At 38.2% G+C, this 27,845-nt stretch overlaps 1 protein-coding gene across 2 annotated transcripts; it reads right to left on the bottom strand.

The window, feature by feature from the left end:
* Positions 1-360: 360 nt before the first annotated feature.
* Positions 361-26,100, bottom strand: LHX8 (LIM homeobox 8). 2 transcript variants are annotated; one of them, XM_064587485.1, is made up of 10 exons: positions 25,388-26,100; positions 25,129-25,201; positions 23,312-23,398; positions 22,748-22,909; positions 18,815-18,936; positions 16,583-16,803; positions 15,972-16,075; positions 11,414-11,509; positions 6,093-6,276; positions 361-1,917 (listed from the first exon to the last, which is right to left on the bottom strand). In XM_064587485.1, the coding sequence occupies exons 3-10, from the start codon at positions 23,384-23,386 to the stop codon at positions 1,841-1,843; spliced, it is 1,041 nt and encodes a 346-aa protein (XP_064443555.1). In that variant the 5' UTR covers positions 23,387-23,398; positions 25,129-25,201; positions 25,388-26,100; the 3' UTR covers positions 361-1,840. The 2 variants fall into 2 exon arrangements, with proteins under 2 accessions (XP_064443555.1, XP_045751354.1); XM_045895398.1 differs by lacking the exon at positions 25,129-25,201 and having other exon boundaries at positions 25,388-25,676.
* Positions 26,101-27,845: the final 1,745 nt, after the last annotated feature.

Below are 27,845 nucleotides of genomic sequence, written 5' to 3' on the forward strand. Positions count from 1 at the left end.
TCAACTTTGGGCTTCATCTTCAGAACTAAAAATGTAGTGATGTGGTTTGTAAAAACTCTCTGAACAGTTAGAGGGTGGTGAGCACAGGAAAATAACAAAAGAGGAGAACTAACACAATCAAGCACCTTCCAAGCTAAATGATGCCAATTATATCCAGCTGGGAAATGCTATAAGCTGCTAACAGTGCAGAGCTTGGCTAGACTACAAGAGCTTTCCTCGACATCTGGTAGAGGTAAAGCTGACCTCACCACTCCGTGCCTGGGACAGGTAGACAAAAACCCAAGGAGATTAGCATCAATCTCACAAGATCAGACAGAGTGACTATTGGCTACATTCTTTGTTTTTTGGGGAAAAAAAAATTCTAACTGGAGTAGCAGGTTTAAAAAAAACAAAACAAAACAAAAGCTTTTTTCATCCTTTCTCCCATAGTGAAACTTAGGCTTATTGCCTCTGGTTTGAGGAGATAGTGAGTTACTTACACCCACGTGATTGCTTTCTGGTTGCATTTATGATTACTAGAATAGAATTACAAATACTCCACTATTACTTCCAGTCCTCAGCCAGATGTGAATCTGCTAAGTTAAACAAAGACTTAAGATTCTGAAGATATTTTTTTCCATTACCTTTTTTTTTCTTACTTGTATATGAAAAACAAGAAGTGAGTACTGATTAAGTTCTTTAAATTAAAAAATTAGTGAGGGTGGTACCACTTACTTTTGTAATTCCAAGACAAGCGTCCACTGTTACAAAGGATAAAGTCCTGGGGTTTAGATTTCAGCTCTCAGAATCACAATCCCTAAAGAGTGTTCACTAGGAAGAAAAAGTAAAGAGTCTGCTCTAGAAACATTGCTCATAAACTCCAAATACTTTTAGTTCTCCTTTTTCACCCCTGAAGAAATATATTCTCATGGCCCATATTTCATTTCTGACTTGGGATACCCAAAAAGGTCGTTTTGAAAAGTGCTCTGTCTTTTCTTTCACATTAATTTTATTAGCTAGTTTAAAAGGGATAATTTGCCAAATTAGATGTTTTCATGTGTTCTTTTGTTGAGTAAGTGCAATCATCTACAAATAAGTTTCCTATTAAAATGTACTCAAAACACAGCTCAAAACAAAATGACTTTCTAAAATTAAGAGTTGTTATATTTGAGACTAACGTTGACTTAATGCTGAAAACACACACAAAAAAGGACAAATTGGTTGAAACTTTCACAAGAATGGAAAATGTTTAATAAACTTAGAGTGGTGGGCTTATTAAACTATAGTGTTATTTACAGCCATAATTCATCAACCACAAACACAATAATGTGTTTGCATGGCATGCTACAACAGAAGCTTTATTCAATTCATTCAGAAAACATTGGCAAAATAAATTTCAGTTGCAAATTCACAGATACAAGCTTCAAAGTATAAAGTTGTATATAACAAAAAATACAGGTAATATTTATAACAATAACTTACAGATACAAACTAATGATAAACTACAATTTCACAAAGGATTGTAAACATTTTGCACACTTGTCAGTCCTTTCTTTTAGGCAAAGTGCTCTTTTGATGACAAATAAATTAACAGATACACACTAGAGTGAACTATTTCCAGACAATACAAAAAAAGTTTTGATCTGTTTTCTTCTTGTAAACATAAATTTTACAAAAAATGAAGAATCAATAAAAGTGTCTTGCAGGCCAACTATAGATACATACCTGGTTAAGCAAAGTGATGTTGAAAATGCTTTGAGTGTTAAATAAAAAATTAACATTAATATCTTTTCAATGGTATTTTATACATAATAAATGACAAGATTATATCCTTAATCATTTCTATCCCTGAAAAAAGGAATTAGGTATGACTTATTGGCAGTTGTGTCATTGAATGGGGTAACAAGGGCTGGAGTCCAAGAGTTGTTGGTGAATGAGCTATAAAATAGAAAGAAATTTGTGGATCAGTTTTGTAGGCTGAATAAAACTGATTTAAAAACAAACAAAAACAATCCAAGGCAATGCGTTTTCATTACTCATTATAGCTGAGGGCACCAAGCTACACTCATTCCACTAACCTCAGCAGAAGCATTAACTTATTCAGCATAGTGAGTACAGTATTAAATGAGAATCCAGGAATAGTTTACCCCCAAAACCTTTTTTGGGGCCACAAGCTTTTGACACTTTAATGTCCTCCATCCATACCCCATTCACTGCACTTTACCCTGCAGCTAGAACACACAAAAGCTTTGTCTGCAGAGATGCTGCTAGCTTCCATATAAAGCTGTCTATAGGATGACCCCCCCAAAATTCTCCTTTATGAATGCTTAACCACCTCTTCCCTAAACATGCATCAAAGCACGTTTGACTCAGGCAACACTGTAGTCATTCATGTGAACATACACAGTTTTAATGCTAGTATAATTGCAACAATGGTACAGGGCTCTGGTTTTTTATTTAACCAAAACTTTAAATGAAGTTTCTATTCTCAGCAAGGTCTGTGATGCTTCAAACCAAACCTCCCTCTGAGAGCAACTAGGAAAGCTGGCCCAAATTTTTGAAAATCTCTTGGAAGGCATCTGAAAGATACCAAGATAATGAGAAGCTGCAAAGCAAGTCCCAGAAGAGAAGGGAAATAAAATGAGGCTACTTTCCACCACCTACCCCCCAAAATTAGTGACAATTTTAAAAGAAAAGGGATGTGTGAGAGGCTGAGAATTTGAGCAGACTTGTAGGAGTCAGACTTTGTCTGGGAGATGCAGAACAAACACGAAAGATCAGGGACCACCGAAGAGAAGGTCTGGTTTAAAACAACAGAAACAAACACAACAAAACAGAAGCGTTGTCTGGAATCCCAAAAGGCTAAGTCCAAGTAGTGACCCAGAAATACACCAGCCTTCCTGAGGACTGATGCTGATTGGATTAAGTTGATCTTACCCCAGCCTAACTTCCTGCCAGAGGCAAAACCAAATCCTCTCTGGCGGAGACCATTCAGAGCTTCAAATTATTTCTAGTTTTTCATACCCAACCCAACATCTGAGGTGCAATAAAAAATAAAAAGGGAAATAAGAAGACATGACTGAAAACAAAGAGATCCAAATATTGGAGTTATTAGACATAAACTTTAGTATTACAATAACAATTTTATTAAGGAATAAAGTGGCAAAAATAGAAGATTTCAGCATAAAAGTGAAAACTATATAAAAGAATGAAATGGAAATTCTAAAACTGAAGATACAATAACTGAAATTAAGAACTCAGTGGGTAAGTTTTACAACCATATTAGGTACTTAGTGACCTGGAGATAGGTCAGAAGAAAATACCTAGACTAAAGCATGGAAGGTCAAAAGGCCGGGAAATATGGAATTTTTTCATAAGGGGCAGAAACAATATTTGAAGAGACAAAAACTGAGACTTTTCCATAATGAAATACATCAAACTACATACTCAAGAAGCATATCATTATAATAAAACTGAAAACCAAACACAAAGAGAAAAGCTGGGATAAAACAATATTTACTTTCAATAGAGCAAGAATAAGACCAATAGCTGATTTCAACAATAAGTAGCATCAGATTAACTATCCATATCCTAAGCAATAGAAACAGTGAAAGCCAGAAGCCAGTGTTACCTTACCTTCAAAGTGCCGGAAAAAAAATAGCTGCCAACCTAAAGTTCCACATACACAGGACATACCATTAACAACTGCATTAAAACAAACACTTATGAATGAACCTTAGATGTGCAAGATTACTGAGCCAAAAACTCTAGAATATAAAAAAGTACTTAAAGATGGTCTAAATAAATAGAAAGACAAAGTTCATAGGATGGAAGGTGATATTATTAAGATGGCAGTTTCTTACAAAGTGATCTAACAGACTATGTCAAAATTTCAATTTATTTTTTGGTGGAAATTGACAAGCTGGTAAAATTTATGGAAATGCAAGGGTCAAGAATAGGCAATACAAACTTAAATAAAAACAAAGTAGGAAGACTTTTTCTACTGGATATCAAGAATTGTAGAACTTGAATAATTAAAACAATTAGGTATAAATATGAAAATGAGTAGTCCAATAAAATAGAGTGTACAGAAATTAACACCTACATTACATGAACAGTTGATTTATGAGAAATGTGTCACTACAAAACAGCTGGGAAATTGGTATTTTTATCAATATAACAAAAGAGTTTTGCTTCCTATCTCATACTACATACAAAATCCAATTCCAGACGGACTGTAAATCTAAATGTCAAAGGTCAGATAAGTTTCAAGAAGATAACATAAGAGAAATATGTTCACTATTTTTGAGGAGAAATAATTTCTTGAATAGGTCACAAAGAAAGCACTGTCTATGAAGGAAAAAAACTGATGAAATGAACTACATTAAAATTAGGAACTTGTGCTCAACAAAACATACCCTTAAGAGAGTAGAAAAAGGCAAGCCAATGAATAGGAGGAAATATCATCAAAAAACTTTTTATATGCAAAATACAGTAAGAATTAAGATAAATCAAGGAAAAAACAAAATGGACAAGCCAATAGACCAACAGACAAAAGACATGAATAGGCTCTTCACAAAAAAAAGGATATACAAATGCCCAGGGAAAACATGCTGAATCTCATCAGTCATGAGGGAAAAGCAAATTAAAATAATGAGCACTACCCAACCATCAAACTGGTTAAAAGAAGTCACACCATACCAAGTGTTGGCAAGGATGTGGAGCACCTTGAACTCTCACATAGTGCTGGGCCAAGTGTTAACTGGTTCAGCCACTATGGGAAACTGGCAGAATCAGCTGAAGTTGAGTGTATGGGTAGCCTATGACCCTAAGTTCCACTCCCAGGTACATACCAAACAGAAGTATGAATTAATGTACATCAAAAGGCATGTAAAATAAAGTCCATAGCAGCATATTCATAAAAGCCTAAACATGCTCAAACACAAATGTTTATCAACCATAAAATGGTTAAATTGTGGTATATTCCCACAGTGGAATTCCATATAACAATAAAACAAATCACTGATTCTTGCAATAAATACAAGTGAATCTCACGAACAATGTACTTGAAAGAAGTGAGATACACAAGAATACATTCCATACGGTTCAGTTTATATAAAGCTCAAAAACAGGCAAAACTAAAACATGATTTTAGAAGTCAAGGCAACGTTACTCTGGAGGAAGAGGATAATAATTGGAAGGGGACATAAGAGAGGTTTCTGGGGTGTTAATTATGTTCTACTTCATCTGGTATTTACATGGATATTCTCACTTTAATAATTCATCAAGCTGGATACTTGTTATGTGTGCACTTTTCTATATGTATGTTTTGCTTCAATAAAGTTTAACAAAACTCAGTACACTAACTCCGATCTAAAATTCTGAGTGTGCCATTTGCAACGAGGTGGATGGAACTAGAGGGTATTATGCTAAGCGAAATAAGTCAATCAGAGAAAGACAATTATCATATGATCTCACTCATGTGGAATTTAAGAAACAAAACAGAGGATCATAGGGGAAGAGAGGAAAAAATAAAAGAAGACGAAATCAGAGAGGGAGACAAACCATAAGAGATTCTTAATTGTAGGAAACAAACTGAGGGTTGCTAGAGGGGAGGTGGGTGGAGGGATGGGGTAATTGGGTGATGGACATTAAGGAGGACACATGATGTAATGGGTATTATATGCAGCTGATGAATCACTGAACTCTACCTCTGAAACTAATAATACACTGTATGTTAATTAATTGATTTTAAATAAATAAAATTCTGAGTGTGAATACTTTCTCTGACCATAGGAAAATAAATTATTTAAATATCAGGTGAAAACAAAACAACAAAAAACGTTTTTTTCCTAAGTAAAAAATCAAGCACTAACAGTCATTATCAATATTTGTATTTTAGCTGTGAAGTGGGTGTTAAACTTGTCCCTTAAAATGTAGTCACAGAAATAAGAATGTTTGGACATTTCTGCTCCCTACTGCAACCCCCCACACATAATTTTTCGGCTACGACTGAGGTAATATTTCAAAATAGGAATCCTATCAATCAGCTAATATTAGCAGTTATCAGTTATTGTGCTTGGTCAACAGCTGTTAAAGGTTGGGATACCTACCATCCATGTAACTATGCAGCGCAGTTAGCATCGTCCCATCTTGGGGCACATAGGCAGAATAAGCCATTTCTTCTAACATGGGTGGAGACAGCCTGGAGGGCGGGACTGCTGTGACTGGGGCAGAGGAGGAGTGATTAGGACTGACGTGTTTCTTATGGCGTGCTCGACAATTCTGAAACCACACCTGAGGGAGGAGAAAAGCAATGTAGGTATGTCACATGTCAACTCTGAGTACCTTATCAACTCAGTTTACAAAGAAATGAATCCTCAATTTCTTTATGATATGAGCATGGTATAAATCTAAACAAGCTTTTTAAACAGTTCTGTAGACAGAAGAGAAACATTTGTATAAATAACAATGGTCATTTTCTTTGTTCATATCGTAACTATCTGGTGATTTACTTAAAAGCCAATTCTATACTATCCTAGCATCTTCCAAAATAAAAGGGAGGGAAGAAGTTCAAGAATTTCAGAAAAGTTTCCTTGGCTTTAACTACCGGCATTTGGGACAAAAAGAAAAACAGAAAAAAAAGCCCTTTAAATCAGAACTTAACAACAACGACAATAAAAAAACCCAACTAAATGTATTCTTAGACACCTGCTGGACTTATTTCAAATCCTTTTCCAAATGACTAAATCCCTACTGAGAACTTAAAGCTTTCTACAAACCTCTTGATTCAGTTATTCCAATCACATTTTAACCTGCCGAGTTCAATTTCTCTTAGTGAATACATAGACTATTCCCTAAGAAGCATGTTAAGGTCAGGCTTATAATAAGAAAAAATGAGTAATACTTAAGAAGAATAAAATATAAACACATCCACTGGTGAAACAGTTCACAAAATGTAAAGAGATAACCACCCTGTTGTCTACTCTATCACAGAAATAAAGGAAACAAATTCAAGGCAAGCATAGTTTTGCATCCAGGTCAGGATGAGTGAGGCTAGGCTGCCCAGAATGCTCCCAGTAATTAATCTGCCTGTGTTTTAACTCTCTGCTGTTAGATAAAACTTGACTATAGAGTGTTACTCTATTAAAATATCATAGCACTTATTTGCCATCACTCCAAATAAGTCTGTCATGAGGAGAAAGAGAAGTGAAGGAATAAAAAGTTTAAGGAAATAAAGATAACATTTTAGTGTCAGTGGAGAAGGCCAGGGAGAGATCAGGGGCATAAGCCCCCGCCCAAGGCTGGTAGGAAGTTATTTGATGGCACAAGAGAATCAGGGCTGAATAATGTAGAACAGAAGGAATCTGCAAAAAGATTTATACAAAAAAGCTGACCTGACTTCAAAGACACATCCTGCCCTTGGGACTCAAAATTAGAGAGCTGGCGAAGTACAAACTCTAGGGGTTTCAGGAACAAGACATAGGCCTATACCAAGGAAAAGGAGTGGGGAGTCATAGCCTTCTCCTCCATTTCGGGAGTATTAGACTCTTAGACACTTACACAAGTTTCTCCAAAGTATCTTACATCTCCAATAAATTATATACTGGATGGAACCTACTCAGTTGTTTTTTTTAAAAAAAAAAAAAATCCAGACTTTGGAAATATTATGAAAAAGGCATGACATATCAGCAGAAAAACTACCTTAATGCTGATTCAAATAGCTCCTCGGAAAGATCATCAACAGGTAGTCAAGTAGAGAGAGGTTTATAAACACAAATGTCATGTAACTTGCACAGAAAAATATAGTTGACAATTCCAGACCATCAGAAAATAACTTCTGGCATGAGGGCCACCCAACTTCAGAATTCAAATACAAGTCATTTTGACCCTCCTCACTGAACTTAAAATTTCTTGTTTTGCAAACCTCCAAGAAGAGTTAAATTTTTTTCTGAGCAACACACTTTAAAATTTTTTGAGTTCTAAACTGTAAACTATATAAGCTAAGATCAGGCTATGTAGACATTCTGAAAAAGAAAAGACTAATCCATAAGATGGATCTCTGAGAAAGCCCAAAGAGCCAAATATCAGATTTTTATGTATAAACAAGATGGAATTTTAAATTATTGGGAAAGCATGGCATAATACTGATTTAGAGAAACTTGGCTAATCATTTGTGAGGAAAAAAATGGTAAAATCCCTACCTCACTAATAACCAAAAGTTAATTCCACAGCTAGCCCTCTGCCCACAAGTGCTCCTGCATATCCTCCCCAAAAGTTAATTCCAGATAAATTAAAAATTAGATGTAAATAATTGGAACCATAAACATTTAAGGGAAACAACAGTCAATACTGATAAACTCTCTAGCTGAAGAAGCATAAAAAGGGCCAAAGCTAGAAGAAAAAAATATTGAGAGATTGGAATACATAAAAATATAAAAGTTCTGGGGCACCTGGGTGCTTCAGTCACTTAAGCGTTTGAATCTTGGTTTCGGCTCAGGTCATGATCTCAGGGTCGTTAGATCGACCTCCACGTGGAACCCCACGCTCAGGGAGAAGTCTGCTTGAGATTCTTTCCCCCTCCCTCTCCCTTCCTTTCTGCCCCTCCCTCCAATCATGCTCAATCTCTCTTTAAAATAAATAAAGTATTTAAAATATACATATATAAGTTCTATGTGGAGAAAATAAATGAAAAGAAACTGATGAACTATGGAAGTTTAACATGATAAAAAGAATAAAAATCAGTAAGATGGAGAGAAAAGGCACCACCCAATAGAAAAGTGGACTAAAAACATACAATTTCTAAAATTACAAAATAAGCAAACATGTTAAAGGTCATTGATAATCAAAGAAATATAAATAAAAATGATTTTCTACCAAAATTGGAAGGGATGTAAAAGAATGACAGTATTCAAAATTTGCATGGGTTGGTAAAAGGGAACTTGCATATGTAGCTCCTGGCAGAATAAACCGGTATGAACTTTCTGGAAGGTGATTTTTGTACTATCAGTTAATCAGTTAAAGGCCCTAAAAATGTTTTATCTTTTGACTCAACAACCCCACTTCTAGAAATTTATCATATGGAAACTAAGGAACAAGTGAGCAAGGTGTACATACAGTGTTATTCATTACAGCACTTTTAGGATAATGAAAATTTGGAAATAAAGTAAATGTATATATAGACATATAATATATAATTGCATGCTAGTACTCCTTCCTTTGCTATCCTCTCAAAAATATTTAAATTCAATCTTCACATATTAAAAACCACCATCCAACAATATATTCTCCAAGTTCTAGTACTTGGAATCAAGATAATTTGCCCATAATACTGGTAACCTAAATACTTAGAAATTTTGTGACATTGTCTGGGGTCCTTATTTCTTCAAATAATAAGAAAAGCTCCCGGAAAATCCTTCATTTTCCTTTACTTCAAACTTCAAAATAATCTCATAATAGTCATGAATTGACTTAGCTGGAGCAGTTATTGTCATTGAACGTACTCTTAGATTAGAAGGAACCCTCAGCCCATTGAGTCTGTACCACCTCAACAAAGGAAGCTCCATTTCCAGGCTCCCGAAACTCACTACCTCCAATGGCAGCCCATGTCATTTTTGTAGACTTTCATGCTGAGAAAGTTCTTCATCGTGAGTGAAATCTGCCTTTTCCTTCATTCCCAAAGACCTGATTCTGCTATCTGCAGGACAGCCTTCCATATATATTTAAAGATACTTACTCTGTTTATACTATTCCTTCTCTTACTATCTCATCTCCAGACAAATATTCCTATTGCTGTTAATATTAGCCCATGATTTCTAGTTCTTTCATGACCTTATTAGCCTGACTCTAAAGGAAGCAGTCTGTTCAGATTGGTTTCTTGTTAGACCCCTTTTTAAAATTTGGCACTCCAGGGGTGCCTGGGTGGCTCAGTCGTTAAGCGTCTGCCTTCGGCTCGGGTCGTGATCCCAGGGTCCTGGGATCGAGCTCCACATCAGGCTCCCTGCTCAGTGGGAAGCCTGCTTCTCCCTCTCCCACTCCCCCTGCTTGTGTTCCCTCTCTCGCTGTGTCTCTCTGTCAAATAAATAAATAAAATCTTTAAAAAAAAAAAAAAAGAAAGAAAACATATATACAAAGTTGGATTTTACCTCCCCCCCCCCAACCTCCAACTAAATTTCATCTTGCTGGTTATGGTTACTTGCATTAATTCCGTAAACTTTTTGAACCTTGAATGTTATTTAAAATTATTTTCTATTTCCCTGATTTCTCTATAAGATCTTGACACAGTTGGCCAGCTCCACCTGAACACATTCCTTTGGCTTCCATGATACTTTTCTACCAGACTCATTCCTTGATCCTGACTGTTACTATGTCCCTTTCAAATAGCACCACTTACCCTCCCCTCTCCCTAAAGTTCATTCTTCTCCTTTTACTGTCTATGATCTCGTTCTAAAGGATCTTACCCAATTTCATGGCATTGGATCTTTTTGTTTGAGTCCTGTTCATCTTTTAAAATACCTGTTTATATGCCCAACTGCCACCATCACTGTATGATTGGCAGAGCTAAAAGGAAATTCATCTCCTTCCCAATTACAAATCATCTTTCTTTGACTTGAATATTCCTGTCAATAGCACTATTCCTATGGATACTCTGATTTCAAATTTAAGAGTCATCCTTCACTTCTCTCTCCTTCCCCATTATAGTGTCCAGGTCCTTTTCTTGCCTCTTTGCCACCAGCACACACACAATAAAATGTTTCTCAATGAATTTGAGGTCACTACCCCATTTAAGTCTCTTTAAAAAATCACTACTTTGCTGGGCATCCCAACTAATCTGTATATCTCTAATTTAGTTCTTCCAACCCTAATTCTTGCCATTTGCTCACCAGCTACCATGGCTTTCTCCTGCTCAGGACAGAACTCTATAATCACGCCCCTATAAGTTCAGCTCCAACAATTTCATCTCTCACAATTTGCAAATATAAAATTAACATTTCAATGAATTTGCTCTAATTCATCCTTCCCTTGCTTTGTTCACACCACTCCCTCTACCTGGATCTTTAACAAAGGTCATCAAGTCCCCCTTCACTCACACACACACACACACAATCACAGAAAAGTGGAAAAAAATTACTGGCTTCAGAACCAGATCTAGCTTGGAACCACAGTTCTCTTTTTTAGGTTGAGGATCTTATTCGGGTTGCTGCGAACACTGAATGAAGTAACTTGTACACAGAGTTGTTTAACAATTGATAGCCCAGCCCAAGCAGACTAATTATCAGGTTTAAAAAAAAACTGATACAGAGTGTAAACCTAAAATGGGAAACTAATGCTTTGATATTTCTCAGACACACACACACACACACACACACAGCACATTCATTAAGACCTAGAGTAGACCTTTTAGTATCTCTTGATTAACCTTTAAAATAATCACCTGTATCACACGTCTGCTCAAGCCTGTCCTTTCTGCCAGTTTCTGGAGGGTCTGTGCATCTGGGTTGTTGTCCTGAGCAAACTGTGCTTGCATAACCTGTTTTTTTTAAAAAAAAATAAAAAATAAAGGTAGTAAATAGCTAAATATAAGAAACTCAATCTTCTGCATTTTGATGACAGGAGAGATAAGACATGCACAAGAAAATAAGATACTTGTATTTTATTACTAGAAAATCAATATGGGTGAATGCATATAAATGAAAAGAAAGCATATGCCGTAAATTTACAAACAAGTCGCTACACTGAGATCTTTCAAAAAAAATTTCATTTCAACATAAAACCTGTCTCTCAACTATGCTGCTAAAAATGAGCTCACCTTTGTTCTTCTTCCATTCTTCTACAAATGAAATGAATAAATGGCATGTCTATTTACTATTTCTTCCACTTTGTTAAATATTTCTTGCATTAGAAAACTTTTAAAAATACAAAAATCCTATCAAATTTATCTCCAACCTCTACTAAGTTAAATAGGCTCATACTACAATTTTTTATCCGTCAGCAATTGTATACAGTGCAACAGATGGATTCCATACTCCAACATTAATTGTTTTGAGCACTTGCTCCATGCAAAACAGTATCAGGGATCTTAAAAAAAAAAAAAAAGATATCAATCAGCCCAGTGAATAGGAATTTCCTGGGATCTAAACATCTATATATTGAAAAAGCTCTCAGGTGATTTGATATGAACCTTTGGATTAGAATCACTGTGCTAAGTGCCATGAGACAGTGACACATGAAAAAACTGTCCCTGGTCTCAACTTTTTGAGACAAAGATATGGACATGCCAATAACTACAATACAAGGTAAGGGGAGAAGCATAAAGCGGGAGGGAGTACCAGAATAAAGCATAAGCCAAGGGCTTTGGATTCTTTCTGAAGAGGAAATCATGGGAATCAAGAGGGATATTTGAATTTTATTACTTAAAAGTCAATCAACTGAGGGAAGTAGTATAAAGTATAAAGGATTATGAAAAATGAGAGAGGGAGTCTGTCATCCAACATAATTGTACATGTCTATGGGTGTGGGATGGGGATAACCAATCTCCCTAAAGACCTTAGCCATCACTGGCCTCAACACCATTCTCCATAGGCAAAATTAATTGCATTCTCCACTATGTTTCTCATCTAATACAGACTTCTGCCACTGCACACATCACAAGGCAGCTAAATAATTCACTGGCAAGTCTAGCTCTCCATAGCAAAGTAAGCTTCTTGAGGGCAAAGGGAATGTCTTATTCTTCATATCCCCAGGAACTAATACCCTTTCCCATCACATAATATGTGCTTAAGGGTTTGTAACACAATGAACCCTGACAACATGAGGAAAAGTTGAAGATAGTGTGGAGAAAAAGACCAATGTTGTTCCAGGAAACCTTACAAAGTTTACAAATTATATAATTTTTTCAGTTCTGATTAGTGACTTCTAGAATAAGGTATTCCTGGCTTCCTGTCCAACCATATTTGTTCACACACTCACTGTAAACAGCATGTATTTTACCTTTTAAAAATGGGCAAAACTGACCTAAAAGTTTATAATTTCACTCAGTTCACCTCATTCTTCCTTTCTTATTCCAAATGTGTTACTTCAATACTGTCATGTACAAGTAGTTGTGTTCATATGTAGTTGAGCATGTATTATCCCAAAGAGAAAAAAGAATGAGCAAATTAATGGTCTTTGTTTTTTTAATTTTTCAAGAGGAAAAGCTAAACAGATATTTAAGGATTTGCTTGTTAGGCCATTATTGATAACTTATAAAACAAAAAAACAGCATGCTTTTTCACAAATGCATTTCAAATTCACAAGTTTAATAATGAAACCAAGTTATACTTAATAAAGCAATTTCTCATCAAAGAATAAAGCAAAGCTTAAATGAACACTGATGGTTTAGAATCAGTATATGCTAAAGGGAAAGTAAGATGTGCTTATCAATGTTTAATCTCTCACACACACACAAAAAGCCTTTTAATTTCTACTTAATTTCATTGTTCTTCAGTCACTAATGATGTTGAAACCCACCCCACTTCTTTTCTGAGGTCTTTTTAACATGGTCAAGGAGTGAGCCTTTGTAGACACTCATCATTTTAAGGCCAGGAAATCCCAGAAATGACAGGTATCTGCATAGTAGCAGCTGACCAAGTCAATCTGAAAGTGGATTAAAATAGGTGCTAACCTTGGCATGTTTTATATTCATAATCATTGAGCAAGAGCTTCCAACTACAATATGCAAACCACAACATTGGCAGGAACTTCTTAAATACCATTTCTACAAATGGGACCATATTTAAAATATTCTTGCCAACACAAAATGTTATTCTGTTGTGAACCTTAAACAACTTTTTCTTCCCGTAAATTTCTAAATAATTTTGGGAAATTATCTTGTTTATTCTTCCCATGTTAACTCTCCTCTGTCCAAAGCAGTCGTTCATGAACAGTCTTGACTTATTGATCACCTGTAATATTTTGTTATTCTGCTGAATTCAAGCACTATTTGAATATACCAGTTTTCTGAAAGGACAATTTGACAATGAGGGTACATTGCCTGATTTATTAGAGGTTCTAGCAAAATATAATGATTTAAGTTTTTTAAAAATTTACAGCTATGTTTTCCAGATTCCTCAGGTATAAAGAAACACTTGAGGGCAAAGATTGTGTCTCATTTGTTTCAGCCATCCCTGGCTTAAGACAGATACTAATAATATTAATACTGAAAAAAATGAGTATATGCTTTGAAGGCATATCACTTCTATTTTCATTTTTTAAAACCTATGGTTCCAATATAAATCTTTAAAAACTTATGCAAGATTTGGAATCTCACTCTTGTTTTAGCTGCTGCTGCCATTAAGTGGAGCTTTTATTTCACTCAGGATCTGGTGGCCAAGCAAAATGAAAACACCAGAGGATTGGGGAAGTTTCCAAATCTCTTCTCTGCTATTCCCTTGGTAGTCTGCCTTGAGGGGAGTTCCTGCACCTCTTGGATGAGGCTACCTACATCAAGGAATTATTGTTAAGAATTAAAGGAGAGAATGTAGATAAATGCCTAGCATAGCATAACTTTCACAAATATTATTCCCTCTTTATTTAATTAGTACCTGTAATTATTTTCCTATATGAAATTGTATATCTACCTGAAGTTGTTTCAAGTTTTCACTATTATAATTTTAATAACTTTAACTTCACATAAACTTTTACTGTCAGCCTTATAATTATTAAAACTATAGCCAGCCCTTCATGGAAACAGCCCATTTTAAAAACAATATATTTATATTAGAAATTCTATTTTAACTCAGACATCTTTTAGCTACTAGTATTTTGCTCCCAGGTCTCCCACAGCTATTCATATCTCCTAATTTAGGGCTTTATGTGATCTAAGTTAAGTTCCCTTGAAATATTTGTATCACATTAAGGTTTCTTTCTTAATCATTCTCCCAAATAAAAATTCTCTCTTAAAACCCTTTTACTGTATTTATCTTAAACACTGGCAAGTCTTTGATACCATATGTGATTTTCAGAATATTACTTTTACTCAATTGCTAACGTTGTATAATGTCCTTTAAAGTTTGAGCTAAGATACATCCTATGTGTAAAGCACCCAGTAGTACATGGTAGGCGCTCAATAAATGTTACTTTACCTTACCATAAAACAAATACCTCATCCACATTAATCTTTTAGAAAACGTGATTTCTTTATCTGAAAAAATGTCAGAAAGAATCATTATATGTGTAGACTTAAAGATAAAGCAATGAGTAATTAATTATTTTTTTGACAACTGACATGAGTTGAACTTATAACAATTATATTTAGGGCAACTAAACTGAAATAATACCTCCTCTTTCAGGGGACATAATCAACCTTCAGCATCAAACTATAGAATTAGCTCCCTCTATCCCTTTTAAAAACATGAAAAGGTTTATTTGGTTGTGGAGTCAATAACTAGATTCCTGTTGTTTATGGTAAGGCATATTCAATTCTTCCTATTCAGAAAATTATACAAACTTAGCCATTAAGAGGCTCATTATAATTTCTTAAAAAGGTGAACACATTAGTGTCCCATAGGCCCACATACTGTATGTCTCTTTCTGTTAATAGTCTTAAAATATTTTGTCTTCTATCCCCATTATAGGTAGTAATGTAAATAAATGCCTTGGTTAAACTGATTTTATCAGAAAGTCAGGACTGATCAATATTTTGTTTGCACTTTTACGTTAATACCAATAAATCCCAGGGAAATAAAGCTTGAATGACTAGTTCATACCAGGTCATGACTCTGGAAATACTGACAAACATTTTAGGGCTATAAGTATATTTTCATACAATCATCAAGTTAGTATTCATTAAAAGCACAGGCTAACTTTTTTGAAAATATGAAAATGTTCTTAGGCAGCATGAAATTGTTTTGGGTGTTTGGGGGAGGGCAGGGGAGTTGGGGGATTTTTTTGTTTGTGTTGTTTGTTTTGGTCAGGAGGGACTTCAAAAATCATAAATTCATTGTCATGTCTACCTGGAGCTGATCTGCTGTAAAGCTGGTCCGAGCTCTTTTTGCTGGTTTTGGATGATTAACATCTTGCTCTGTGAGGAGGGCACCTTCAACACTAATCCCATTGCCTGAATTTAAAAAACAACAGCATACATGTTGGTAACTCAAATGGGTCCGCTGATCAAGTAATAAGATGTTTCTTGTATCTCTTGGCTTCGTGTGAAATTGCAGATTGCCCAAATCTGTCCGTTAAGTTTTAAAACGCACTAGAAATATTCTGTGGAAACAATATATAGGCTTGTACATTTACTCAAAAGTGCAAAAAGTTAGAAGAGCATACATCTAAGGTTCATCCTAAGAAGGCAAATACAGGAAAACAACTGGTTACAAAAAGCAAAACACAGTCTTAAATTCAAGGCTGCTGCCTGAGAATATGGTACAAGGCTAATACACATGCCATGGCTTTTCCTGCATATAAACACATGGAGATCATCACTAACAGTAGAATGCTTAATGAGTTTTACCACAACTACACTGCACAAAATAATGCATTAAAATGACCTAAGGAAAAATCATTTTTATTCCCTGTATTCATTGTCCCAAAAGACTCCAAAGTATTTTAAGTATATATTTACCATTTTCCACTTCTCTTTTTAAATTATCCAGCATACAGTCATAATGCACTCTGCAGAGGACTTTCTCTTCCACCAAAGCAAACTCCTCTCCCGTGGAAAGTTGCCTTTTGCAAGAAAAGCAGGCAAAGCATGCCAAGTGATAGACATTCCCCTTGGCCCTCCGGACCCAGTCAGTAGAATGGATATGCCTCCCACAACGAGAGCAGCGAGTTCCATACCTTCTATATAAACAGAAGAGCAGGAGGTGAAGATTTTAATATTTGGTGAGATACTCATCAGCCTGAGTAAACTAATACATTATATTACTCATTGCATTAACCTAAGTATTTACATCTTTTGAAAATGAAACAGGCATCAATTATTTTTCTGAAAGTCAATATGGTAAGCAATCAAGACTTAAGATAGGGCCGTAGTTCAAATCAGTTTATAAAACAAAAACTTCTCATTGTTACTTTAAAGGAAGACTGGATTTTTTCTTTTAAAATAAATGCAATATGAGTTTCAATATCCCTTTTGTAACAAATATCAACACATTTATAAATTCCTAGAGATTCAAGATACAAACACACATATACTCCAGATTGAAACCTGAAAGTGCAAAAGCATACAGTAAAAATATGACTTCTTAAAACCAAATTGAGATAATTAAAAAATGTTTTAAATATCATTTTTAAGTTAAAATATTTAAACATTTAAAATTGATATTATCAAAGAATGGGTAGAACAGAAACTGTTCACCCTGAGAGTGAGGAATGAAAACTCAGATATGTTTCCATTGGTGAATAAGCTATTGCATTGCTAGTCACAGGAGGGGGAGATACATTATCTAAAACTTTCAGAGACCAACCTGGACATTAAATGCAGGTTAAATGTAACAAAATGCCAGATGTAGTTTTTTTTTTTTTTCTCCTGGTCTGAGTAACTGGACATTCTTTGCTATGTGTCCTATCATAATCACAGTCATGGCCTTGCATATCTACATCAAACTAGATATGTGTCTGTTTCTATTCATTAGCATATCTTCAGAGGTATTGCCAGTTTTGTTTAAGTTAATCTGAAAAAGTGAATCCTAAAACTAAATTGCAGAATATAATATGAAGTATAAAAAAATCCTGAAGAACTAGACTTTCAATAACTTGCTGAAACTAAACCTTTCAAAAAGCTTTAAATTATCATAAAAAAATTAATATTTGCATATCTTAAATCAAAAAGGAGGCAAATTGCTATCATTTTTGAAGAAATGGAGAGTAAACCTGATGAGAAATATATGTTTTTGGTAATTACAAAATTCTGTGACTTTATAAAATAAAGGGTCTGGGTTTTATGAAGTGCTTTTAATTAGCAATTTTATTCAAATCAATCACTAAACTCTCTGAAACCAGGTTTTGAAACTGAGTATAAACAACATAATTAGTATTACAAACTTCATTATATAGTAGTAATTTCCCAATTTCATGGTGAACATTTTTCTTCATTTGGAAATTCAAATAAAGAAAAAAATATGGTAATTTTAAAAGTCATGCTTAGGAATAATTTCAATTTCTAGACAGCTATCTATTAAGAATTATATCCTAGAAGAAACAGTGCATTTAAACAATTTATAAAGAGATCTCAGAAAAGATGTTACATTTAATATCTTGGGCAAATACAATCTCACAAAACAAAGATCAAAGAACAGACAAAAAAGAAACAGGCTTTTTGGATAGAATAATCAGACTTGGTGTATTTCTGATACTGGAATCCTCTAAATTATATCGTTTAACACATTCTCCAAACTGCTGACATTTTGTAGGTATAACTAGGGATCATTCTATAGTAAACTGGTAAACACTTAACAAAACCTTGATTTTTCCCACCATAATTATTTCATTTCATTTTAGCATCCCCTGCAAATAACAGACTTTGTCACAATAAGTCATCTTATATTTTATACTTGACCTGTGCACAGCGAGAAGTTTCCCTGTTTTTAATATCTAAACCTTTCATTCCCAAAGAGGAAATAATTATTTTAAATTAGTTTTTGTATACTGAATTCCTAGAACACATAAACATGCTTATTGTATTTGTTTTGATATAAGTTATACCTCAAAAATGTGAAGCATTCTCATTTTGAAATCCATTATATAAGAAAAACTGGGTTTCCATACATAAAACTGGACAAGAAAGCTTGTTTACAAAATTCTCTTTGTGTATTATCTTGGAGTGTCTACTAAAAAATATTCCACAGTGTACCTGAAATAATCAAGTTTGCAGAAAATGTCTTTGTCTTTAATGTAACAGCTGGTATGCCTTCCTAAGGAGGTCCTGCAGACACTGCAGGAGAGACACCGAACATGCCAGCACAGGTCATTCACCTGTAAAGGAAAAGAAGCAATTTTAATACCGCACTCACAGTATCGTTCATTGGTTTTGTACACTAAGCAATTTTAAAAACTGGCTCCTTAATATTTTAACATATGCGCTGAATGTTTCTATCTAAAAGGTGTAATTTACACAAATATGTGTCTAGATATATTCCCTTTCAGACCCCAACCAGGAAAATCACAATAGCATATTTTACACTGTGTGTTAAATTGTTTATTCCTTTGAAGAATTCAGGGTGTGTGCTTTTTTTTTCTTTTTGAAATCGAACTTCTATGAATACGGAAAACTTTGGTCACTTTAAAGTCCTACATACAGGCTTGTTTTATTTTTTCTTTCACCAAATTCTTCCCACCAGGAAACCTGGTAGCTAAAGAAGTCAAGCCACATACCTTCTCAATCTATTTTTTGACCAAACAATTATAAATGTTACAGTAGTTGAAGTGACAGAGAAAGAAAGTGAAAAAGCAGCTTTGTAAAATACTTACCCTTATAAAGAAGCCAGGCAATCCATTTCCCTTACCAAACAGAAATTGCTAAGGTAGATTTAAATGTTGATATGGCTACCTTCTAACATTAAATAATAAAATCAAGGAGTAAATTATTGGAACCCTAACTAATGATTTGGCTATTGGAGAAAAAAATTGATCTGATTATAAGTGGTTCTAAAAAGGCACCCAAGCACTGTTTGCCATTTATATTCCAAGTAATAAGGCATAAAATAGTGTCTAATAAATCACAACACTTTATATTTTCTAAATAGGAACATGAAATATTGTCAATTCAGGGAACAAATCATAACAACCCTCACCTTAAACTGTTGCCATAATACTATAATCACCACAACTTCAGCCTTCAAGAATGAAGATGTGTATTGGATTGAACTTGTTTATAACACAGGCTCCCAACGTTTGCTCTTGTTAAATGGATACAAGAATTGAGTTTATGTTTAACCAATTAAGCATAATTTCATTTCATATAAGAGAACAGCAATGATGCAAAAACACCAGTTACACCCTACAAATGGATCTAATGTCTAAAATAGTAATTAGGAAATTGTGAAAAGGGGAAATTGTGAAATAGCCTTTATTATGAAATAGTGTAGCAAAAGCCCTATCTGTCCAATGATTCAGATTAGCACTACTGTTCAAAAATGTTTTTTCAAAATGTTTGTGATACAAAATATGAAAGATACTTTGAAGCTGAAGGAAAAAGTTTCACTTGCTTCTAATTGCAGTTATAGGCCTCTTTCCAAAGCATTAATGAAGAGTATCATTTTGGTGAAATTTTTTAAATTTTAAGTTTTGCTTACTACATAGGAAAACTTGGAAGAAACAAACAAAGGAAATCAGAATAAAAAATATTAACAATGGTTAATACTATCCTAGAAATAAATATGTATTTTCCTTCTATTTTTTTCCTAACATGGGACAATTCAAGTTTAAAAATACAGGCTTCCTTTAGCATTCCAATGCACAGGAACTTCTACATTTTGATCTTATCCAGGCTCTTCTTTTTCCTCTCTCCAAGCAAGTATAGATTCAGGCTTCAGAGCAGAGTCATGGCTATCTTCTACCTCCCTAAAACCAAACTTAATGCCTGGTTTGTCACCCTTTTTTAAAGTTTACTTTAAAAAGAAAAGAATGTTCATCTTCCATTTCTTTTCCAGGGAGGAAAGTAAGGTACAGAGAGAAAATTCTAGAGAATATAGACCTTTCCTGATGGCTGTTATTGATCCAATTTGTATATGTATATGGGACCAAGCCAGAAAAACCATCCAAACAGGGCACTGAAATATTAGACGAGGTAAAAGACACATCTAATTCCTCTCCTACTTTTTTAACTCAATTTTACTTGTCTCATGAGATGATGTTTTTCTATATTAAATGGTTTCTATATTTTCTATATTAAACAGTTGTACCCTCAAATACTCTACTAGGTCTAACAATTATTTTTCACCAGTGACTCAAATTGAATTTAAACTTCTCTTTTAGAATAATTACTCAAAAAAAAAAAAAAAGAACTCAGAGTTTTTATATAATCATATAATGTCAAACTTTAGAGCTAATATACTAATACACTAATATGTACAAAAATGGACAGAATAAGACTGTACATAGAAGACTTCACTGGCAGGACAACAGTCCTACAACAAATAGCCTTATGTAAGTTATTTAGATAACTTAGGTATTTTATGTAAGTAAATATAATATACAAATGTATTTTTAACATATAAAAGTGAATACTAGAAACAATATTTACTTCAGATGTGTGTTGTCATTTTATAATGCCTTTTTTTCTAAATCCTCTCTGGTATGAAGTATTAAAGCCTTTATAGACCCATTTAGAAACATTCTTAAAGATTATGTTAATTATTGAGAGAGCTCACTGAAAATAACAAACTAGTTTTGGTCCAAAAGATGATTTTGAGATATCCAAAAAAGCTCAGGTCTAAAAACAGGGTATCTTAAAAATGTAGATTTAAAGAGAGAGCCATGTTAATTGGCCAGCTTTAAGACTCAATCCCCAATTAAAATTAATTTAGTTACTTTTCAATTTTTCACCAAAACTTCTTTTGGCACTTTATCTGGGTTGTATCTATAAGGTATTATTCCCACTTTACAGATTAAACAGCTTTATACATTGAGGTAGAAATTTAAATTTAAAAAAGCCCAATAACTCGCCTTTTGAACTCATGCTCTCCATAATTAATCCTTCTGAAAAAATGGGGGGAGGAGGTGGGGGGAGATTGATGAGGAGGGAATAGAAAGTGTACTGGTTTGCTACTAATTCAGTGTAGGAGAGATCATTATTTTAAATAGTTGTTTTAAAGAGCTGTTGAAATTGAAAACCCACGGTATTAGGATTAAGACACATGGGACCATGACCCTGCACTCAGTGACATGGTTAACTGTGGCCTGCCAGAATTTCTACTCCAAAATTCCCGCACAGTATTTTGAGAGAAGTGAAACAGATTAAGACAGTCAATGACAGTCAAGAAGTCAAAACTAGCACTTCATCCCAGGCATCCATCCATCTATCTTTCTTCTTTCTTTTTGCTTCCCTTCCTGCCTTCTTTCTCTCCTGCCTTCCTTTTTTTGGGGGGTGGGGGATGGGGGGTCTAACTTTATATGGATTTCCATTTTTTTCACAAGCACTGGAGAGGACATTAAATAAGCATTGGGTGGCCTTCAAATATTAGTAAGAGGGAGGAGGTACTGAAAATGGTTTTTATGTACATGGTCCTACAAACTTTTACTCTGGAAAAGCCTCAAGTGACTGTTACTAAACATAAAACTATGTAAAAATCCTGTCCAGAAAGACCCTTTAAGGCACTTTACAGTGGTCCTTACCAAAGGAGACACCGCAAGGGGGAATCAGCCAACATATACTGACCAGGAACTCTTAGAAGCAGGCAGGTGTAGGGGTGTTATTGGGGGTGGAGGGACCATTACCCAGGCTCGGTAAAAATAATCACGCAGGACCCTGTTCCAAAATGAGTAAAAGGATTAACCCACTTTTGCTTCTCTACAAGTCGGTGGCTGACTCTAGTACAACCACCCCCGGGGTATCGGCTCTTCTAGACCACGACGTGTCATATACACAAGCTGTTTTGCAATAACGTGGGAGATTCTACGATTTCTTCTCCCACTCTTTCGATTTGCCCTGGACTGGGCTGTTTTGCTGAGAAAGCCTACAACCTGCAGGAGAACTCGAAAGGAAAAGAGGGGGGAAAAAACTTTTCTCTTTTCCCAAAGTTCCCTGGTAACCCCGCTCCCCTTGGGCCTCGCGGCTCCACCCTACCTTGAGAAGGTACTTGTCCACGATCTCCAGGCCGCAGCTGTTGCACACACACTTGCCAGGGGGGCAGACAGAGCCCGAGGCCATGGACCGGGGCGAGGACGACGGGGACAGCGGGGCCGAGGAGGAGCACGAGTCCTCGTCCCCCGCTCCCTCGGGGCTCACCTGAAGGAAGCCGTGAGGCGCAGTCGCAGGCGGTTCCAGACCCCTCCTCCTCTCCTCATCCCACGGAACCGCCGGGGCTCCCCCACCCCCTTCCCCTCCTTTCCCCCGGGCCACCCCCAGTTCGTGAGGTCTTGCTTCCCGCTCTCTCCCCCGGGTCCAAGCTCCCGCCACGCACCCGCTGGGGCTGTCGACCCGTGACCTCAAGGACCCAGGGAGCCTTACAGCTCGGCCCAGCCCGTCCCGCCGGCTCAGCTTTCCACCACGCCCTGCCCCAGGCCCCCCTTCCACCCGCTCCCCGAGGGGCCAGCTGGGCCCAGGAAGGAGCGCGGGGACAGCGGCCCTTCGCCCTGGGCCGCCTCCACACGTCCAGTCTTGCCAACTGCCGTGTCCCTCCCCACTCACCAGTCCCTCTTCCCCGGCGCCTTTCCGAGTCCTCGCGGCCGCCAGGGCTGCAATCCGCCCGCACTCCTCCGACATGAGCCCCTGGCACTGCGGGGTGGGAGGAGGGGAAAATGGGGAAAAAACGGAGAGCAGAAGTTCAGAGCCGGCACGCTCGGCCCTGAGCCTCGGCTTCTGGCACGCGGAGCGGGCTAATGAAGGCCCCCAGCGCGCCGGGCCGCGCGTGCAGCCGTCAGGGCTCCAGGGCCCCGACGCCGCGGGCAAGCGGGCGGGAGCGCAGCCTCCCTTGTCAGCCGCCGGCCCCGGCGGCGCAGCCCGAGCGCGTGGCAAGGCGGCCACCGCAGCGCTGAGGGCTCGCCCGGCGCGCTGCGGAGCTCTCGGGGCCGCAGGTCCCTAGCGCTCACCGGAGCAAGTCGGTTCCCCGCCCCCCTGCCGGGGGTAACAAGTTAATAACAATCATCCCAGCACAAAGCATTTTCTTTCTAGACGTCAATCACGACGGAGCCGGGATCACCAGGCTAAAGCGGGTGCAAGGGGCGGGGGCGGGGGGGGCGAATGGGAGAGAAGAAAAGAGGATTGAGGAGGGGGTGGGGGAAGAAACTTGATTTCTTTAATAACCTCAATTAAAAGAGCAAGACACATATATTTTTAAAAGGGAGCTTTTTGAATTGGATAGCCCAAAAGGTGAAGAGGTTTAATAGGATACTTGAAAGCTAATTACTGCGGGATTTAAGAAGCCTGGTGTTTGTTCCGATGACAATTTGAATGAAAATGCTTCAGATTAAACCAAGCCAGCAGCTCTTTCGTAAACTTACAGCAATTAGAGCTGCGAGTGATTTACACTCGTTTCTTTAAGGTATAAATTGCCACTTATAGCTCAGTAAGTCAACATTTGAGCTACTAAAGGATTATTTTTAACCAGCGCAAAAAGCGGGACGAATAATGGAAAATATCCAGCTGAATTTAATTTGTGCCATTAAAACTCACCCAACCTCGGTCAAAATGTTTTAAAGCAACAGCGCGCATTACTCAAGTGTTTCCAAGCCTTTGCTGGAGTTTTGTTCTTAAACGAAAACGCAGCCTCTCTAGGCTTTTTCTGCCCTCGTTTACAAAAACTCCAGTTTGAGGGCAGGGGTGCGGAACTCGAGCGGCCCACACCTGCGTTTCTGACTCTTCACCTCCTTACTTCCGGCTGCGCCAGGCGAGACACCGTCCGAACCCGGGAGACCCCCTCCCTGCCCGGCCCTCTGCGGGGACCCTCGGGTGCGCTCCCTAGGCTGGCCCCAGCGCCGCCGCTCGGAGGCCTCATCCTCTCAGACACAAAGAGAGTTTAAGCAGAAAAGTCCGGCTTTCGCTGGGTATTCCCCGCCAACGTCCGACAGAGTCAGCGGTACCCAAAGCGGGTCCCTCTGAGGCGCTCAAAGAGGCTGCAGATGATTTTCAAACTTAAAACGCGAGACACCAACGGGTCCTGCCTCCGGAGTGAGGTGAGCGCTTGTCAGTTTTCCCCATCTACTGGACGAAAGGTGTGACTCGTTTGCCCTGGGTTTTGCCCTGTTCTTATTTTTGGTATTTTAAGTGAAGTGGCCCTCCTGGCCCGCCCTGGGATCCCCCGAGGCCTTCCAGGAGCCATGACTCCCTCTGTCTCGCCGTGGGCCCCCGGCGCCGCGAGTCGTCCAGCGGCCAGAGGCGCGCCCGCGAGCGGCTGGACGCAAGGAGCCGAGCCTCTGGTCCCACCCCGACAGCCGCCCCGACCTCCCGACTCGCTCTTCCCCACGCCACGATCACCACACGGCAAATAGAACAAAAGCACGACTCACATGTACCCGAGAACGCCTTAGGCTCGAGGCTTCGTCTCCCAAATTACAGTCTCCATGCCTCAGGTTAAGTGAGCTTGTGGGGAGGGGAGGCAATGATTACTGACTAACGCTACTACGTAATAAGAAAAAAAAAAAAAATTGCCAGGTCTGAAGATGAGGCCGTTACAGGTAATTTCTGAACCTTGTTTGGGAGCCCGAACAGCTCGCGTTTCAAGGAAAGTGCAATTCAGCTCGTCTGGCCAGGCGTCGGCTCGCTCACCTTCTCAGGGGGAACTGCCAGCTCCGGCACGTCCTTTTCTTCTAGTTTACACACAAACATCTGATCGCTTTTCCAATACATGGCACTGCTAGGGCTGCTTATCGCATACCAACTCCAGAGGGTCAGCGGCCGTCCGGGTCTGCCGATCTTCCCCCCTCCCCTGCGCCAAAGCACTAATAAAAGCTGACACCGAGAAGAGGAAGAATGCTACAAGCAAGTCTTCGTCCAAAGAGGCCGCTGTGGCCGTTACCACTCTGGCGGACTGTTCTTAAGATTCTTATCCCAACTTCACTGAGGTCTGTCCCTCCAGGAAAAGGAAAAAAAAAGTTTTGTTTTCCAGAGGGTGGAACCTTACATAAAGGGAGGGAAGGGGGTGTGTGTGCAGGGGGAGTCTTCTCCTGGAGGAATAGCCTCACCTCCTTAAGGAAAACCCGCCTTCTGTACATGTTAAGATCTTTATCAGAGCAAGCCAACTTACTCCAGATTTAGTATTAAAGAGGGGGGAAAAAAACAACACTAGGAATGGCCTGTTAACTTTTGACTTAAAAAAAAAAAAATCTGCTCTCTGCATTTGCCGTGGCTTTTTAATTCTCGCTCCCCAACCAAAACCTAAACAAAGATTCAGGTTACATCTCTTTCTGCAGCAAGCAGAAGGGGAAGCGGAGGTCTGAGTGACTTAAACTTTTTAGTTATTCTCCTGAAACACGCAGCTCTCCTGTCTAGCCAAGGAACTCGACCGCTCCCTGGCAGCCTGGGGGCTGACTTATCTAGCGGTTCCCGCTCCCTTTGCGAAAAGTTTTCTCATTAAGATAAAGAAGGAACATCTGAGCAGCACAAAAGCTTATGATTTGCGACTAGATTTGAAATCAAGGCTACAAGAAAGAAAAAAGTATGTTGCTAATAGTATTGCTCTTTCATCTCGTCCTAGACAAAATTTAAGCCCTAGAAGGGGCCAGTTCCTGCCTCAAATGTTGGCTGTGGGTTTGTGGAGGGAGGGGGGTGGTGTTCTCAGAATACCGTAATTTTGATGAGGATTGGAGGGTATGTTTGTTTAAATAGCTTCTTTATGGTGCAAATTTTACTTCATTATTTAGTGTGTAAAGGGGAATTTAGTAAGAGACTAACAATATTTTTATTTCCAATTTTCCCTTTTTTAAGAAACGAAACAAAGCAAAACAATTTAAGAATACCTGGGAGTCTGTTTCCTAAAGGCCTTTAGTAAAATCATGTGATGTTCCAATTAAACGGATATATGTATCTACATATCTATCTATATATAATCTTCTATATTCGTATCTCCTTGCCTTGTTTGTCTAGAAGAGTAAGATCGAAGGGCTCTCGCCCAGACAAGTCAACAGCAGACTAGAGGAGGGGCAATGGGCAGAGATAGGTAGCCTTCCTGTAATGAAGTGAGCCTGTATAACAGTCTGGGACCGAGCAACGACTGCAAATTTAGTTTTCCCTCAAGTACATTTTTCTCCCATAAACACGAGGGTCCCCAGAGCATTTTCCTAATGCCATTGTTTTCCTTTTCGCGCAGCTGCGCACAGGTTAATATTAGCCATCCCCCTTCTGGTCCTTTCTGGGAGATCTCGCTTAAATTTATGAAGTGGGGGGTAGAGGACGCTGGGATCTGTGCCCTCTTACAGAACTGAAGGCTTGGGGCGGACCTAATTCTCCTAAAAAAGCTAACCTGTGCGTGGAGAACAGAAAGTCTTGTGGTTTTCATCAAGTGCAAAAATTAGTATTGGGGGGAAAATCCACATAATGCATTTTCCATGAAATAGCATCGGTCTCGAGATGTCTTTTCCGAATGGAAAGAGAGTCGTCAGAACATTGGCTCTATCGGGGTGTTCATAGAGAGCAGGATTGAAAGTGGAATTAAAAAAAAAAATAAAGGTCCAGTTCAGAGATTTAGTTCCTATTCATTAGGGTCTGCAAAATGAATCTGGGGGTCCTGCTTGGCTACTCTCCGGGAGAATTAATCGCTCGGGTCATTTGGAGATCCGGAGAGCGCGGGAGCTGTTTGGGGAAGTAGGGCGGGGGCTCGGGCGTTTATGCGGTCTTTCCACCCACCCTCGCCTAATCAGTCGGCTCGGCTCTCAATCAGGTTTTCAAAATACTAATCTTAATCTAAGAGCCCCTATCTCTGCATCAGTGAAGGAAATGATCATTTTTACTGGCTTCTGGGCATGGGGAAGAAGAATGGTCGTCAGACCTCAGAAGACCTAGAAGACTGGTCTGGCGTTCGCTTTACTGCTGACGCACTGCCGGACGCGGACCTTTTCCCGGGGTGTGATTGTGCGCACACAGCCTTGCTCTGTAGGCCTCCCGGCCGGTGAGTCTCTTTCTGTGTCCTCGGCGTTGTAAGCCTTTGGCTGCGGTCGTGTGCGGAGGTGGGAGGAGGGGGGTGTGCAGGTATTTGCTGTGAATGTTGGGGCTGAGCGTCCTGTTGGTG

Source organism: Mirounga angustirostris, unplaced genomic scaffold, assembly GCF_029215605.1.
Source record: "Mirounga angustirostris isolate CCGP_5_RB_7025 unplaced genomic scaffold, mMirAng1.0.hap1 SCAF_4, whole genome shotgun sequence".
Taxonomy (NCBI): Eukaryota; Metazoa; Chordata; class Mammalia; order Carnivora; family Phocidae; genus Mirounga; species Mirounga angustirostris.

Bases quoted from the DNA above. Each gene is read 5' to 3' on its own strand.
- LHX8 (XM_045895398.1), bottom strand. From the start codon at position 25,468: ATGTATTGGAAAAGCGATCAGATGTTTGTGTGTAAACTAGAAGAAAAG. The intron at 23,399-25,387 runs GTGAGCGAGCCG...CCCACCCCGCAG, and splicing joins TGGCAGTTCCCCCTGAGAAG to TGCCAGGGGCTCATGTCGGA. The intron at 11,510-15,971 runs GTAGACATGACA...TAAAAAAAACAG, and splicing joins TTACAGCAGATCAGCTCCAG to GTTATGCAAGCACAGTTTGC.